This window comes from Pristis pectinata, chromosome 4 (assembly GCF_009764475.1).
Source record: "Pristis pectinata isolate sPriPec2 chromosome 4, sPriPec2.1.pri, whole genome shotgun sequence".
Classification (NCBI taxonomy): domain Eukaryota; kingdom Metazoa; phylum Chordata; class Chondrichthyes; order Rhinopristiformes; family Pristidae; genus Pristis; species Pristis pectinata.
In genome coordinates this window covers 61,536,628-61,555,174 of record NC_067408.1, presented here as the reverse complement: position 1 = coordinate 61,555,174, position 18,547 = coordinate 61,536,628, and the positions used below count along the sequence as shown (strand labels likewise).

Genomic DNA, 18,547 nt, shown 5'->3' with positions numbered 1-18,547 from the left:
ACAATGGTTTTTCTACACATTTTTCTACATTATATTCCCTTTGCTATGTTCTCACCCATTCACTTTGCTTATTTGCACCCTCTTGAAGCCTCTTTACTTCCTCTCTCACAATTGGCCCTTGTTTTGTATCATCAGCAAATTTGGATAAACTTTTGTTCCCTTCAGCCAAATCAGTGATGTAAATTGTAATAAACTAGGTAGCAAGCATGAATCCCTGTAATAACCCACTAGTCACAGCCTGCCAATCTAGGAAATTCCCATTTATTCTGACTCTGCTTTATATCTGTTAACCAATTCTCACTCCATCCCTGTAAATTACCCCCAATTCTGTGTGTTCAGACCTTGTTTACCATACATGCAAAGACCATTAACAGCACTGTTAACCATTGGTGAATTAGCCAATAATACCTCCGGATATGTTGTGTTGATTACAATATTTAAATTTAATTTCAAACAAGTGATTCTCTTGTTAATATTTTCCAGGAAGTGCTAAGTAACTGTTGACCTCAGCTAATGTGTTGTAAAGATAAACAAACAGTCCAGTGAGCCAAAAGATATTTCAGTTCTGTAAACCAAGAACTTGATTCAATGTTAAATATTACCTAGTACTGAAGTTCAATTCAGCTTCTTTTGAAATATTAACAATATAACTACCTGCTTGTTCTCTAACAAAATGCACTGTACTGCTGCAAAACAACAAATTTCACGACATATGTCAGTGATAATAGATCTGATTCTGATATTTTGCTATATTTTATGTACGTGATCTATGATAGAAGTGAAATTTAATTGTTTTTCTTTCTTGAAGACATAGACATACAAACAAGTGCTAAAAAATAGAAATAACATTATTTACCTGCTTTTTGGCAGTGGTTTCAAAGCTGACTGAAAAGTTAGCCGAGAATTCAGCCAGCAAACATATTTTTGACGCCTCTTTCACCACAAATCTCTTCGTTAATATAACCTGTACAAAACCTGTATAAAGAAATTTAATTAAGAATTGATGTTTGAAATCAATGGAAAGTAAATATTGCAAGACATCTTCCATGTACACAATATTCAGGAGCATCAAAAATTTTAAGGGGTTGAATTTTAAAAGGAGACTTGTGCTGTAATCCAGCAATATTCAGTTATGAATTAAACCAGGTATGTGCATATTTCGCAAGTGAAATAGTTAATGTTTGACAAGGCATGATAAGAAATAGTAAGTTCATTTCACAGCAAGCAAAAAGCATTAGTGGATTGTCTTGAATGATCAGGGCCTTTTTCCCAGGGCGACAACGGCTAACATGAGGGGACACAATTTTAAATTGATTGGAGGAAGATACAAGGGGGTGTCAGGGGTAAATTTTTGTTTACACAGAGAGTGGTGGATGCATGGAACTCACTGCCAGCAGAGCTTGTGGGGGCAGATACATTAGGGACATTTAAGAGCCTCTTAGAAACATGAATGATAGAGAATTGGGGGGCTATGTGGGATGGAAAGGTTAGCTAGATCTTAGAGCAGGATAAAATGTTGGCACAACACTGTGGGCTGAAGGGCCTGTACTGTAATGTTCTATGGTCCTTGCTTCAGAATATGGGCCAACAGCAGCAGAACTGCACTTTGTAAGCTCATTCCTGGCACGTCCCTCACTCTATCATTATAAAACTAGGGAACCAAGTGAAGACCGCATGCCATAAGCAGCACCCCAGGTCTCCTAGAAATGAATGTGGTCAATTATTCTCTACAGCTGCAAGAGTGTTGTTTCATTTTTTTTAAAACAACATCCAGGACAAAGCAGCCTGTTCAATTACCACCACATCGAATTTAAAGGTTCCTTCCTTCCATTGCTAGTACACCATGGTCACATTTTGCACCATTTACAAGATGCACTGTGGCATCTTGCAAATGCCAGATCCCCATTTATTCATACACCATTCTGAAATTGAAATATTGTCACTGGTATTCCCCATACTGTTGAAGCAGGGGTTTTACTAGAATACTGTACCCTACCCTAATAGTACTGTGGGAGAACCTTCAGTAAATGGCATGCAAATGTTCAAGAAAGAAGTCTATTCACCACCATGCTCTCGAGGTTAATTATAAATGGGGAATAAACACTAGCCTTGTCTGTAACACCCACATCCTCTGAGAGAATTCAAAGAAAATTCTAATTTTAAATCTCCTAGAAATATCTGCTCTTCAATAACTTACATTGCCCAAGCATCCAGATTTAAAAAGCCTGTTGGTGCCTGTAATTCATCCTTGGAAAACAGCAATTAAAAAGACATTGGGAAGAAAGGAATGCTTTGGATGTAAACAACCTTAATCAGACCCCACACTACATTTTAAAAAGAGTGGTCTTATAGCAGAGTTCATCTGGATGTTGCTAAGCCAGAGGGAACAGAATACTCCAGGTTGAAGCTTTGATGAGAGGTCATTGACCTGAATGATTAACTTTATTCCTCTCTCCACAGATGCTTCCTGACCTGAGTATTTCCAGCATTCTCCATATTCATTTCAATGGAACAATATTAGTTACCAAAAAATACTCCTAGCACTGCTGTATTGAAATTAATGCATTAGGATACTCAACAGAAAACAATGCTTTAAAATATAATGTGAAATAAATCTTACAAGTCAATAACAGGATTAAACAGCTTGAGATACAAGGTAATCACAGCAACTTTCTTACAGTCATTGTTTAAAGGAAACCATCATTTCTGCAAAGTAATCAATTGTACGTGTCATACCCGTACAGATATCCAAGGGTATTTTGCAAGACTGAAACAAAAAGTCTTCAAACCTGATGAACTCCTAAGTAGAGGAGAAAGCAAAACATGGGCTCAAAAAGTTGTTGCAAGACAGGGGGTGGTTATTTGTGCTGCAATAGAAGAGCAGATGTCAGGATATTGCACTGAGTTAAGTTTGAATAAGTGGGATACGGGGGAAATTTGTAGCAGTTTGAGGATTTTACATCAAAGAACTGGTTAACAGAGGGAGTGATTGTCAAATAGGATTTCGCATTGTAGGATCCGGGGCAGCAGACTTTTTGGTGAACTCCAGTTCGTCTCTGGTAGAGTTCAGGAAGCAAGTGTACAAAACACTGTAAAAGCAAAGCCTGGAGGTAACAAAACCAAAGATGAGAGTCACAACACAAATAAGTGCTAGATAAAGCAGAGATAAACAAGTGGTCTTGTGATGGATAGGATGGTATTTGCTCAAGAGCATACAAGCTTTGTACCAGTTAAAAATTCAGTCAATCTGTACCTAGCCCCTCCATGCCTTTTTTGATGTTTTCCTAAATTTATAGCTTGAAGAACTTTCATTAGCCCAGCTTTTATTGGAAAACATTGGTAATTACTTGTGTAACTATAAGCAACTTAGCATGAACAATCATCCCCAAGATGCAGTCAGTGTTCCTCAGAACATGTTCTGACACTATTCCACGAGGAGGGTAAAATTGGCTCAATTCCTTAGCACTTATGGTGGAAGACTGCAGGGATGGCAGAAAACTGTTAATTTCAATGGATGGAAACAGCTACAAGACTCTGCTTAATTTTTAATTTACTCAAGCACATTAAAGCTTTTTGAGTATTTACAGAATTAAGTTTTACATTTTTTTTAAAAGAAAAGTTAGCTTCCTGAATATTTTTTGGATGTCAAAACATTCATAGTTTCTGACAACTGGCTAAACCACAAGGGCGGGCTTTTTTTTGTAGCCTGGCTTCTTCTAGACCACTGTCCACACCAGCCTTCACCCACATCATCTAATTATGTCAAGGGAGATTTTGTTGAGGTGTAGTATCTCATCTAATGGACTGAATCAGCACTGAAGTGAGAGTTCCTGCTCGAAAAACTATGAATTTAAATTTGGCAAGTTAGTATATAGCATGTACAGCTCCCAGATGATCGCATATTCTGGGTCATTGTGAATGCAAGACCATTGTAATAAATGTAAATCAAAAAACAGATGCTAGAAATCTAAAATAAAAACAGAAAATTAAGTAAATACATTTAACAATCAGTCAGCATCTGTGGAAATAGAAACAGAGATAACATTTCAGATCGAAGAAAAATGTACTTGAGATCCATGCAATTATCCTCTACTGGAAGTAAATAACCTATCAAAGACCATTTTAGAGATCTAGTTTTACAAAATATCAGATGACATTCTCCTAATTCTGTACAAGATTACAAAAAGCAACAGGAATTTCACTTCTAAGATAATTGCTTGGAAAACAATTCTGACTTCCAGAAAAGCATCGAAACACTCAAATAACTTGCATCAAGACAACTCTGAATATCGAGCCTTTGCAAGGTGATATACAGTATGCAGAACTGCTAACAGATAAAAACTATATGAATAAAATGTTAGTTTAGAACAGCATTAATCCACCCTATAAAAATTAGTACCAAAACAGCTATACAGGAAGCTGAAATATTAATATTTAATATAAATGGAAGGGGTCACAACACTAGCTGAAGCTAAATTTATCCCAATTTAGGCGAGAGATTTCTTTTGATGTTAATAAGCGGGTAGATTATTATCTAGAAGGAGAGAAGATTGAAAGTACGGTAGTACAAAGGGACTTGGGGGTACTCGTACAAGATACCTTAAAAGTTAACCACCAGGTTGGATCGGTGGTTAAGAAAGCAAATGCTATGTTGGCATTCATCTCGAGAGGTATAGTGTATAAAAGTAAGGAAGTGTTGATGAGGCTCTACGGGGCACTAGTGAGGCCTCATTTGGAATACTGTGCGCAGTTTTGGGCCCCACATCTTAGGAAGGATGTGCTGACGTTGGAGAGGGTTCAGAGGAGATTTACGAGAATGATTCCGGGAATGAAAGGGCTTACGTATGATGAGCGTTTGTCGGCTCTTGGACTGTACTCACTGGAGTACAGAAGGATGAGAGGGGACCTCGTAGCGACATTTAAAATGTTGACAGGAAAGGATAGAGTAGATGTGGCTAGGCTGTTTCCCTTGGTGGGCGAGTCCAGGACCAGAGGGCACAATCTTAGAATTAGAAGGTACAGTTTCAAGACAGAGATGAGGAGAAATTTCTTTACCCAGAGGGTAGTGAAATTGTGGAACTCCTTGCCACGCACAGCAGTGGAGGCCAGATCAGTGGGGGTGTTCAAGGAGGAGATAGACAGATATCTAAATAGTCAGGGTATCAAGGGATATGGGGATAAGGCTGGAAAATGGGATTAGAATAGTTTTTTTTTCCCCACCCCATTTCTTTTTCCCTTTTCCTTGGAGCAGACTCGATGGGCCGAATGGCCTGCTTCTGCTCCCTTGTCTTGTGATCTTGTGAAATGAACTTTACAGTATGTCCCAATGAAAATATGTCATTTAGCAATTTCTCCATTTGCTTTACAATTTTCTTTCAGGAAAAACACTATCAACTTTGCTGCCATTTATTCACAATAATAGTTTTATAACAATTCCAAAAAAATGTAATATTTAAATTTTACAATTTATTTACAAAAGAATTTTTAAATTTTACTCTTTCATATTATCATACTCCAAGTTCACATTTTGCACATCCAAAACAACAGGATCTTCCCAGATACATAGGTATGAGGCTAAAGATCTCTCAGGTATGACCTCTGTGCTATGTTTGGTTTTACAAAGAATTTTTTTTCCTCGAGATTGGCCAAGATGTGTTCTTACCAACTCTGCTTCAAATCAACGGTTATGCATTTCACTTACAAGATCAGTTATTAACAAAGGTTCAGTTTACTGAATTTTGACTGAGACAGTTAAAAAGGGAGTGGGGGTGGAGGAGAGCAGGAGCATCACATGGCTCAACTCAGATTATCACAGTTTAGAAATACGAGAGGTTTCATTGAAATATACAAATTCCACCAAGGGCTTTACCGGCTAGATACAGAGAAGAAGAATTCTCTACAGAAGGTTGCAGAGCCTGTCACCAAGTTCATTCGAAACAGATCAATGCAACAGCCTGTCCTGGTAAAATCACATAGAAGCCACAGCCAAGAAAGCTCACCAGTGCCTCTACTTCCTCAGGAGGCTAAAGAAATTTGGTTTATCCCCTTTGACTCTCACCAACTTTTACAGATAAGATTTCTTTATTAGTCACATGTACATCAAAACACACAGTGAAATGAGTCTTTGTGTAGAGTGTTCTGGGGGGCAGCCCACAAGTGTCGCCATGCTTCCATAGATGCACCATAGAAAGCGTCCTATCTGGATGTATCACAGCTTGGTACGGCAACTGCTCTGCCCAGGACCACAAGAAACTGCAGATTTGTGGACACAGCCCAGTGCATTACAGACACCAGCCTCCCCTCCTTGGACTCTATCTTTACCTCTCACTGCCTTGGTGAAGCAGCCAGCATAATCAAAGACCCCACCCACCTGGGTCATTCTCTCTTCTCTCCTCTTCCATCAGGTAAAAGATACAGGAACCTGAAGGCACGTACCACCAGACTTAAGGACAGCTTCTACCCCACTGTGATAAGACTATTGAACAGTTCCCTTATACAATGAGATGGACTATAACCTCAAGATCTACCTTGTTGTGACCTTGCACCTTATTGCACTGCACTTTCTCTGTAGCTGTGACACTTTACTCTGTACTGTTATTGTTTTTACCAGTACTACATCAATGCACTTTCTACTGACTCAATGTAATTGCACTGTGTAATGAATTGATCTGTACAATCGGTTTGTAAAACAAGCTTTTCACTGTACCTCGGTACAAGTGACAATAATAAACCAATACCAATAGAGTCAGATACTTAGATGAAGCAGAATTTGTTATTTGGAGCATTAGAACATAGAACATTACAGCACAGGTCCTTCGGCCCACGATGTTGTGCCAATATTTTATCCTGCTCTAAGATCCCTTCCACACAGCCCCACCCCACCTCCCCCCCACCATTTTTCTATCATTCATGTGGCTATCTAAGAGTCTCTTAAATGTCCCTGATGTATCTGCCTCCACCACCTCTGCCAGCAGTGCGTTCCACACACCCACCACTCTGTGCAAAAAAACTTACCTCTGACATCCCTCCTGTACCTTCCTCCAATCACCTTAAAATTATGCCCCCTCACGTTAGCATTGTGTGTATTTCTGGTCACCAAACTATAGGAAGGATGTGGAGGCTTTGGGGAGGGTGCAGAAGAGGTTTACCAGGATGTAACTTGGATTACAGTTATTAGCTGTAAGATGTCGTTAGACAACTTGGATTGGATTGTTTTCTCTGGAGTGTCAGAGGCTGAGGGGCCATCTGACAGAAATATATAAAATTGTAAGAGGCATAGACAGAGTCTTTTTCCAGGGTGTAAACGTCAAATACTAGAGGGCACAGGTTTAAGATGAGAGGGAGAAAAGTTTAAAGGAGATCTACATTTTTTCTTTACAGAAAGTGGTGCCTGGAACATGCTGCCTGGGGAGGTGGTAGAAGCAGATACAATAGCAATGCTTAAGAGGCACTTAGATAGACATGAACAGGCAGGGAATAGAGGGAAATGGACTGCATGTAGGCAGATAAGATTGGTTTAATCTGGCATCACGTCTACAAAAACATAGTGTACCAAATGGCCTGCTCCTGCCAAATTCCATTCCATGTTCTATGATAAGGGAACGTGGGGACAGTGCTCTAAAATGATGCCGACGTAGAAGATGAGCCATGATCATAATGAAAGGCAGAGTACACTCAAGTGGCCTCCTACAGATCCTTTCTTATAATCCTACCACTTCCCAAATGGCACCAGATGCAAGGCATCTCCTCTTCCATGAGAGAAATCCCCCCTCCCGCACCCTTCCATCCCTACCAACCAGACCTTATTGACACCAGGTGCAGGAAATCCATCAATTCTCCTGTTCAAACAACACCAGGGGATCTAGCTTCCCTTCCAATCCACCCCCAACCCAGATGACACCAGAGATAATGAGCCCCATATAGTCCCTTTCATGAAACCAATTGCAAAGGTCCCATACACCTCCCACTTTGATCCCAGATTCAGAGGATTCACTTTGGATGAGCGGGGTATGGGGATCAGGGATCCAGCCCTTTCCCCATGATGCTAGAAGGGGTTGGATAAGGCATCCTGTTCCCTTCCTACATAACACAAGGGGCAGGGAGTGAGAGATCCTGTCACCTCCTTCCACAACACTGGAACCCTGTCCCTCCTTCCATGCACGGGCGGGGGGGGGGGGGGGGGGGGGTGAATCTGCACCCCTCCCTCCATGACACGGGGGGGCGGGGTGATTCTGCACCCCTCCCCCCCATGACGCAGGAGGCGGGGGGGGGAGAAGAATGGTCCTGTACCCTTCCATCTAATGACATGGGACAAGGACAAGGGATCCACTCCCCACCCCTTCGTAACATTACCCCGGGTCTCAGATGACGTCAGGTACTCCCTCACGGTTCTCGATCATTCCACGCCTCACGTGACGGCAGAGCATGTGACCACCTGGTTCACCTTCCCCCCCCCCACCACCCTTCCCCCCCCCCCCCACCACCCTTCCCCCGGCCCCTCCGTCATCCCACCCCCCCGAGCGAGCGGCTGCCCTCCTCCATCAGCCGGCCGACAGACCCTCGCCCCACGTCGGTGAGAGCGCCGCCGCGGCCCAGCCGCCCTCTCATCCCCGCCTCACGTCCAGCACAAACACCGCAGGCCTCGTCGAGAGCGCCGACAATGCGGCTCGCCGTCTACGCGAAGCCGAGGAGCGGCTCCCGGCGCTTGCGTGCCTTACCGAGCAGCAGCAGAGGTGTCAAGAGGCGATAGGAAACAGCAAGGCTCATGGCGACGGAGAAAAAAGCCCGTTCCCCTGTCAGACAGACTGCTCAATACCAGCCGGGCCACTACCCGCTCATGTGACTGATTACATCACAAGGGGCGGGGCATCGGCTGCCAATCACCCGGAGACAGCTGGGGCAGTACGCAGGTCCCAAAGCGCGGGGTAAACGCAGTCGCTGTGTGGTACTTTGGGAAGATTCAATGGTCTGTGCGATACAAGACTAGTCTACTGATGGAAGACACTCAGCTTTCCTGGATGAAGCAGTCCCAACATCATTAAAAAACCGTGACACACCATGCAGGACAGTGCATAGATCTAAAACAAAATGCATAAAAAGGCAGCTAGGTAATATTATTTTTTAAATTACACGTTTTGTGGATGACACTCACTGCAGTCACGTAGAGAATGAATGGATGGGGTGCCAATCAATAGTCCTCACTGATGGTATGCTCATCCTGGCAAGTGGAAAGAATTTCGTTCCGCACCTAACTTGTGCTTTGTAATAAGTCTTGTGTGCCTTGTGACTTGCCAGGCTTTGGGTGCCAGAAGGCAAGACTCTCACTGTAGGATGCCCGGCCTCTAATCAGCTCTTTTAACCACTGTATTTATATGATGGTCCCATTCTGGTTGATGATGACTTCCAGGATATTAATTGTGAGGGACCTGATGAAATTAATGTAATGAATGAGAGGGATAGGTAGTTAAGACTCACTTTTATTGGAAATGGACTTCACAAAGGATGGAGGAACTCAGTGGGTCAGGTAGCATCTATGGAGGGAAATGGACAATCAATGTTTTGGGTTGAGACCCTGTTTCAACCTGAAACTTTGACTGTCCACTTCCCTCCACGGATGCTGCCTGACCTGCTGAGTTCCTCCAGCTCCTTTGTGTGTTGCTCCAGATTTCCAGCATCTGCTGTCTCTTGTGTCTCCATATTACCTTGTGCTTTTAGGGTGCAAATGTTGCTGTCATTTATCAGCCCATGTCCAAATGTTGTCTAGGTCTTGTTGCATGCAGGCATGGCAGCTTCATTTGCTGAGAGTTGTGAATGGAACTGAACATTGTGTAGTCATTCAATCACTGTCCCACTTCTGACCTCATGACAGAAGGAAAATCATAAGGAAAGCAGCTGAAGGTTGTAAAACCTAGCATGCTGCTCTGAGGAACTCCTACAGTGATGCCCTGGGGTGGGGTGGGGGCGAAATGATTGACCTCTAACAACCTCAACCATCTTCCTTTGTGGGCAATATGACTCAAACAATTGGTATCCTTTTTCTTGATGTCCATTGACCTCAGTTTTACCAGGGCCTTTGATGCCGCGCTTGGTCTAATGCTGGCTTGATTGACATCAATTGGATGTCTGCCCTGTTTGACACCAGTGCTCACCTTGCCCCTGAAGTTTAGTCCTTTGGTCCTAAGATAAGATGTAGAGCTGAGTGGTCATGTTGAAACCCAAAATGAACATTGGAGATAAATGTATGTTGCTTGATAACACTGTTGACGTTACTTGAGCAATAAACAACCTGCTAGAGGAACTCAGCAGGTGAAGCAGCATCTGTGGGGGGGAAAGGAATTATCAATGTTTTGGGTCAAAACCCTGCCTCAGGACTGAGAGTGGAGAAGGGAGACAGGCTCATTCACCCACCCATCCCCCTCCTTATCTGGTCCTGGTTCCATCTGTCTTTCACCTCTCCCCTAATGGTTCCCATTATCACCTTCCTTACTTATCAGATTCCAGCTCTGGTTGCCCTTTGTCTTTCTGCTTGTCACCTTCCAGCAGCTGTCTCTACCTTCGCCCTCCCCTCTGCCCTTCTGGCTCCATCTTCCTCCTTTTTGTTTTGTCTGCCTCCTTCTATCATGTCCATCCCTCCCCCTCCCCTACCTGGCTTGATCTGTCTGCCATCCTTCAACAACCCCCTCCCCCCTCAGTCCACCAATCACGTCTGGCCTCTGTCTCCCCCTCTCTATATGCTGGCCATCTCCCCTCTCGGCTCTCAGTCGTGATGCAGGGTTTCGACCTGAAACATTGACAATTCCTTCCCCCCTCCATAGATGCTGCTCGACCCACTGAGTTCCTCCAGCAGATTGTTTGTTGCTCCAGATTCCAGCATCTCCCATCTCTTATGTCTTCACCTTCCATAACTTGGCTGAAGACTGAGAGTAGATGCCATGATGCACACATGGAGGGCAGTTGGGTTGATCAAGCAGTCCTCCTCCCCAGCAATCACTTAAAGAAAGAATAAAATGCGAGGTTATGGATGCATGCATTTGTCCCATGGTGAGCATGCACCTCCAAATGCACTAACCTGTTCTAGTGAAGGAGAAATATAGTGTTCCTCTTTGAGTTGATGCTGTGGGAACTTTTACATCCACCACATGGAGCTGGTGGGCTTCGGAGCAGCGTCACCCGAAAGCCCCCAACTCCAATAGTGGGACAGGATTTCAATCTGCAATCCTCTGAAGTCAACTGTCATCACTGAACTGCAGCTGGCAGATGGGAACTATGAATGGGTGCTACCTTGGAAACAGTAAACTGAGCAACTATTGTTTTCATTCACCACTGCTAAATCCATTGCTCTCATTAGCAGTTCTGAAAAAACAGGTGTAAATAGTAGTGTTGTATTTGAATGTGAGCCAAGGTACCGCTCCCTTATGCCCTCTAAGAGCAACAATTTCTGTATCCATAACAGTTATGTGTAACTGAGTTCAACTAAGTCTTTGTTATAAATATGACGGTCTCAATGCTCTCCTGCCGCCTCTCCCCCCCATAAACTTGAGGTCATCCAAGACAATGCTGCAATGTCTCAATCACGTCAGCCTGAGCTCATGGAGCTGTTGGTTTCCAGTCCAATATTGTCTCCAGTTCTAGGAACCATATTTGAGAAAAGACTTTAGTTACAAATAAGTATTGTGACTCCTGGGATTGGTGTTAAGACCAAAGGTCTTTTTGATATAAGTTTAAAACTTGAATAAGACACAGACATACCAGTGAAATGAATAGACAGATGACATTTAATGCATCAAAGATGTGGCGACTCATTTTGGTAGGATCAGTAGAGAATATAAACTGAATTTTAAATGGAGTTATTAACTTTAATTGGAGCCTTTTCTGGAGATCTGACCACATAGCATTCTGGTTGTGTGATGACCAGTTACAACATTTGAGCACATGATCCGATCACATGACTTCCCCAGCCCTCAGCACTTGAACACTTTTACTCATGGTTGTGTATCAGCACCTATTGTGTAACAAATTCCAAAAACCAAAGGTCATCGTGAACGTACCAAGAGAGGAAATGAAAGGCTGGGAGGGGGGAGAAGAACAAGGGGTTTTTGACATGAAATGTTAACTCTGTTTCTCTTGCCGCAGATGCTGCCTGACCGGTTGAGTGGTTCTACCAGTTTTCATTTTTATTTTTTGCAATTGCATTTTTTTATTGATTTTCAGAAAATCAAGGGATTGGGAGTAGGGGTAGAAAGGGAACTGAGGTATTAAGGATAGATGGGTGGGGTGTGGGTGTGTGGAGATGTGAAGATATCTTTATTATAAGACATCTTTATTAGTCACATGTGCATCAAAACACACAGTGAAATATATTTTTTTGCGTAGAATGTTCTGGGGGCAGCCTGCAAGTGTCACCATGCTTCCAGCGCCAACATAGCATGCTCACGACTTCCTAACCTGAACGTCTTTAGACAGAAAGGAAAAGAATGGGAAACTAAGAAGGAAGGCAGAAAAGTAAATGCAATGCAGATAAGTGGAATCTCTGGTGTGGAAAGAGAGCAGTGAGGGAGGATGGGAGAGGTGGGGAACTATAGGTTGAGGGAAGTGGGGGGAATGAATGGAGGTGAGGAACAGAGAGGCAAGGGGAAAAAAGAAAAGAGGTTTAGAGGAGGAGCAGAAAACTAGGGGAGGGGAATTGGGGCAAGGGGAAGGAGAAAGAGATAATTCAGGGGAGAGGGGAAGGGGGAAAATCAAATAGCAGGGGGAAGAGGGGAAATAAGGCGGCACGGTAGCATAGCGGTTAGCACGACGCTATTACAGCGCCAGCGATCGGGGTTCGATTCCCTTCGCTGTCTGTAAGGAGTTTGTACATTTTCCCGTGTCTGCGTGGGTTTCCTCCGGGTGCTCTGGTTTCCTCCCACATTGCAAAGACGTACGGATAGGTTAATTGGATTTAAAACGGGCGGTGCGGACTCGTTGGGCCGGAAGGGCCTGTTACCACGCTGTAAATAAAATTTAAAAATTTAGATGATGGGGAGAACTTGGGATGGTTGGGGAGGACAGAGCCCAGGTTGGGTTTGAGCTGGATAGATGAACTGAGGGACCAAGAGGGAGTTGTGGGATGAGGGGTAGAAGCTGAGTATTTCCAGTGTGCAAGGGAGGAAGTATAAGGGAAGAGTGGAGAGCTTGGAGCGGGGTGGGGTGCAGATGGTGGGGGGAACCTAGTGCCAGGAGAAGGGAGAATGCAGACTGTGGCATGGGACAGAGTTTTTTTTAATTCATTAATTTTCCTGAATGTAGTTATTGCTGCCAAGGTCAGAATTTATTGCCCATCCCCAATTATTTTTAAGAAGATGGTGGGGATCCTCCTTCTTGAACTACTGCAGTCCTTCCAGTGAAGGTGCTCCCATGGTGTTGTTGGGAAGGAAATTCCAAGATTTAGACCCAATGGCAATGAAGGAATTGGAATATATTTCCAAGTCAGGATGGTTTGTGTCATGGAGGGGAACCTCTCGATGGTGCTATTCCCATGCACCTACTGCTGTTGTCCTTCTTGGTAGTAGAGGTGGTAGAGGTTTGGAATTTCTGTTGGAGTAGCTTAACTGCATTGTATATTATAAATGGCACAACTGTAGCCATGGTGTGACTGTGGGGTAGGGAATGAATATTACAGGTGGTGGATGGGATGCCAATAGAGAATGTTGCTTTGCTTTGGATGTTTAAGCTTCTTGAACATTGATGGAGCTATACTTATTCAGGCAAGTGGGGAGCATTCCATCATGCTCCTAACTTGTGTACTGTAGGCATTGGAAAGGGTTGGGGTTCAATGACATGAGTAATTTGCTGCAGAATCCCCAGTTGTTGACTTGCTCTTATAGCCACTGTATTTGTGACTGGTCCAGTTGAGTTTCTAGTCAATGGTGACACCCAGGATGTTGATGTAGAGGACTCAGCTATTGAATGGGAAGGGTAGGTGGTTAACCTCGCTGTTGTAAATGGTTATTAACTGGTACTATTGAAGTTTCAATGTTACTTGCCACTTATCGGCTGCATGCAGGCATAGACTGCTTCATTTGCTGAGGAGTTATGATGGGAATTGAACATTGTGCAATCATCAGTGAAGATTCCCACTTCTAACCTTATGATGGAAGGAAGGTCATTGATGAAGCAGCTAAGGATGTTTGAGCCAAGGACACTGCCTTGAGAAACTCCTGGGGTTATGTACTGGGCCTAGGATAATTAATGTACAACAACCCCAACGACCATCCTTTGTATGTATGGCTCCAACCACTGGATTCTTTCTCCTTGATGCCTAATGACCTCCACTTTACCAGGTCTCCGTGATGCCACACTTGGTCAAATGCTGCCTTGATGTCAACACACTCTCCATTCAGAGTCATGGAGTAATACAGCACAGAAACAGGCCCTTGGGCCCAACACGTCCTAACCGACCAAGGTGTCCACCTAAGCTAGTCCCATTTGTCTGCATCTGTCCCATATCCCTCTAAACCTTTCCTATCCATATCCTTATCCAAATGTCTTTTAAATGTTGTTATTGTAACAACATGTCTGGACCAAGACTGTAATGAGGTCTGGAGTTGACTGGCACTGGCAAAACCCAACCTGAGCAATCTTGGAGAGTGAGTGCTGTTTGAGAGGACTGTTGATGATACCTTCCACCACTTTGCTGATCATAGACAGTAGACTACTTGGGTGCTATTTAGCCAGATTCAATTGGCCCTGCTCTTTTGTGGACTAGGTTATTTTCCGCAGTGTTGGGTAGATGCCAGTGATGTAACTGTATTGGAACAACTTTGCTAGAGGTGCAGCTAGTACTGCACATTTTCACTACAACATTTAGGATCTTGTCTAATCCTGAAGCCTTTGCAGTACTCAGGGTTCTCGCTTATTTCTTGATACTGCATGAGGGAATTGAATTGGCTGCAGACTGGCTTCTGTTATGGAAGGAACTTCAGGAGAAAGTGAGATAGATCATCCCTTTGACAATTCTGGCTTAACGTTTGCTTCAGATTGGCCTTTGGCAATCTCACGCTTTCATTGTGGATGGGACTCATTTCCTCCCATTGGCTATGTAATTGTCCACCACCATATTGCAGCAGACTGCAGAGTTTTCATCTGATCTGTTAGTTGTAGGATAAGTTAGCTGAGTCTATTGCTTGTTGTTTTTGCCGTTTAGAACACATGTAGTCCAATGATGAAGATTTATCAGCCTGCCACCTCAGTATTAGGTACACTTGGTCTGGTTCCAACATAAAAACAGTTTTCAACATGCCCTTTTACTTCTTATTTACCCATTTGGCTCGATTTCAATAATAGTGAGATTACAGATTGTACTGGTGTACATTTCTGTTGCTGAGGGTCTACACTACCTCATGGATGCTCAGCTTAAGCTGCCAGATTTGTTCTGAGTTTATCCAATTTAGCATAATCGTAGGTCTGCACACCAATGCAGGGCATCGGGGAGACCTGGTCTCCACGAGGGCTGTGTGGTGGTCACTACTACTGGTGTTATGAAGAGATGCATCTGCTGCTGGTGATGATGTGGGCAATTTTCCTTCCATTCACTCACCACCCACCATAGCCTGGTAGCTGTATTCTTCAGTCAGTGATGGTGTGGTGGAAGGCCAGAATCTGGAGAGAGGAGTGAGTGACGAACTTGGGGTAGGATTGCAACAGGAGTGTGAACCTAGGTGGAGGTGTGCAAGCAGAGAGAGAGAACTTTTGCAGAGGGATGTGAGGGGAGAGGGGATATGGAGAGATGGATGTAAGGGGAGAGGGGGCAGAGAGAGGGATGCGAGGGGAGAGGGGGACAGAGAGAGGGATGCGAGGGGAGAGGAGGACGGAGAAAGGGATGTGAAAGGATAGGGAACAGATAGAAGGATGTGAGGGGAGAGGGGAATGGAGAGAGGGATGTGAGGGGAGAGGGGGACAGAGAGAGGGAAGTGAGGAAAGAGAGGGATGGAGAGCAGAGGGGGTGGAGAGAGGGATGTGAGGGGAGAGAGGTGAGGGTAGAGGGGGATGTGAGGGGAGGTGGGGATATGAAGAAAGGGATGAAGGGGGACTGGAGTAGGGGTGCATAGGGAGGGTGAGCCTGGGTGGAGGGGTGCAAGGGAAAGGGGAACCTTGTGAGAGGGATGTGAGTGGAGGGAATGTTCATAGGGGGAGGACATTGTGGTGAGAGGGGAAACATGAGGAAGGGAGGCACAGAGCACAATGGGAGGGAAAAAACTTGGAGAGGAGCTTGAGGAGTAGGGGCTCATGAGAGGAACTGAAACTTTCAAGGTGGGGTGGGGGAATGGATGAATTTCAGCGGGTTCAGAGCAACCAGGCTAATGAAATGGGACTCCTATGGAGTGAGTACAATGCAAAGGGGAGGGGGGAAGGTGAAGTATTGAGGGGTGTGAAAGGAGGAAGGAAGAGGGGAACGGAGATAGGGCAAAGAGACCAGGCAATGAGTGAATGCAAGGGAAAGGATTTGAGTGCAGAGGGAAGCCAGAGGTAGAAGGAAATTTGATTCCGCCAGGAACATGAACTGCTAATAGGTAGCAATGTGGCAATGCTCAGATCCCTTCATAATCAACAGCATGTTAATTTGCTATAATTAGCTCATAGCCATTGGTGTTCTGCCTCAACCTTCTACCTGTGATTTATGCTAAATTCCATCACATGCCCTGAAATCACTACCTCATGGGTGAGCCTCCCCTGTAAGCTGTGTCTGAAAGACTTCACTTTTCTCCTTGTGATCTTGGACTCTAGTTTGAATTTTGGTTCTGACAGAAGGTGGTAATTCTAATCTGGCAACCTCAGTCAGAGCTGATGTGAACTTAGACTTCACACATCATAAATGCATGGTACAGAGTGACCCTAGTCTAAAAAAAAGGTTTCATATCATGGGCTCACAACTTGGGTCATATATCATTGAGAACAGCACCATCATTTCAAAATCATTCAGGCAACACTGTAAGAAAGTTCTATGAAAAAAAATATAGCACAGGTGGATATTCACCTCCTGGTGCTGACATTCTCCCCTATAATCTCATTATCCTCCAAATATCTTTTTATCATTTTCAAATAAGAACACAAGAAATAGGAGAGGTGGTAGGCCATCTGGCTCTTCAAGCCTGCTCTGTCATTTATCAAGATTATGGATTATTCTCTAATATCCAGAAATGATTCAGTCACTGTTTTGAATGAACACAATGACTGAGCCTCCACCACTTCCAGACTAGAGAATTCCAAAGGCTCTCCACCCTCCGAGCAAAGAAATTTCTCCTCACCTCAGTTATAAGTGGCCCACTGCTTGTTCTTAAATTGTGTCCCCTGGTCCTACACTCCTCAGTCGGGGGAACATCCTCCCTGCATCTATCCTGTCAAACCTTTTAACAATTCTGTAAGTTTTGATGAGAAATCTCATTCTTCTAAGCTCTAGAGAATATAGTCTCTCTGTCAATTCAACCTCTCCTTAAATGGCAAACCTGCCCCCTCTGGAATCAGTCTAGTGAATCTTCACTACACTCTATCTATTGGCTAGTACATCGTTTCTCAGTTAAGAAGACCAAAATTGTATGCAGTACTCCAGGTGTGTCTCACCAATGCCCTATACAATTGCAGTAAGACTTCCTTACTCCTTGCAATAAAGGTTAACATATTTGCCTGCTGAATCTGTATGTTGAGTTTCAGGTGACTAGAAGCACACCCAGGTCCCATTGAACATCAACGCTACCCAGTCCCTGCCCATTTAATAAATTCTCTGCTTTTCTCTGGTGTTCACCAAAGTGGATGATTTCATATCTTTCCAGGCAATGTTACACCTGCTATTTTCTAGACTTAAGGTCTAGACACCTGAAGGCATGGCTACTGGCAGTGGACTGGAGAAGATTGGGCATGCACAAGAAGCTAGAACTGGAGGAGGGCTGTGATCTTGGAGGTTTGTAGGGGTAGGGGTTCACATGGTCAGGAGGAATACAAGACAGAGGAGCAAGGAAAGGCTGTACACAGGCTAAACAGAAATAAGAGGAAGGAGAATAAATAAAGAAGCTGAGAATGGAATGCTGAAGGAAATGTGGATTGGGAGATATAAACATGAAGGACTATGAACTGACTAAGCAATGGTCCAATGATCATCTCTTTCTCTTCTCTGCTGTGCTTTATATTCCATTTGGCATTGCTGACATTCACGACTGGTATAGTGCACTTGCTGCCATTGGCTTGATGCCTTACATGGCAACTCCCTTACACAAGAAGCAACAGTTGCTGTACTGCTCTCTCAGGAACCTCAGACCAAGCTTCCTTATTTTTTAGCATGCATCTTTCACAACAGGGTAATCAATGTCTGCTATAACTACTTGGGAGGTACTTCCCATTACAAAGAGGCTTCTCCTTCTGGATGAATATTATTGATATTCTATACTTCCTCAATTATACCTTTTGAAAAGTATAGAAGGGACAATTGAGGAAATTACAGCCTAGAAATTTGATCACTTTTTTTTCTCAGTGCTATGCATCTGCAAGTTGACTTAACCCAGAGTAAAACAAAATA

The 18,547-nt window shown here is 43.8% G+C and overlaps 1 protein-coding gene across 1 annotated transcript in view; it reads right to left on the bottom strand.

The window, feature by feature from the left end:
- Positions 1–9,010, bottom strand: part of lamp1a (lysosomal associated membrane protein 1a) — a 31,126-nt gene extending 22,116 nt beyond the window's left edge. Inside the window, exons 1-2 of the mRNA XM_052013911.1 lie at positions 8,718–9,010; positions 857–975 (exon numbers count right to left, since the gene is read on the bottom strand). Of these exons, the coding sequence (XP_051869871.1) occupies positions 857–975; positions 8,718–8,766 (168 nt within the window). The 5' untranslated portion in view covers positions 8,767–9,010. The remainder of the gene's footprint in view (positions 1–856; positions 976–8,717) is intronic.
- Positions 9,011–18,547: the final 9,537 nt, after the last annotated feature.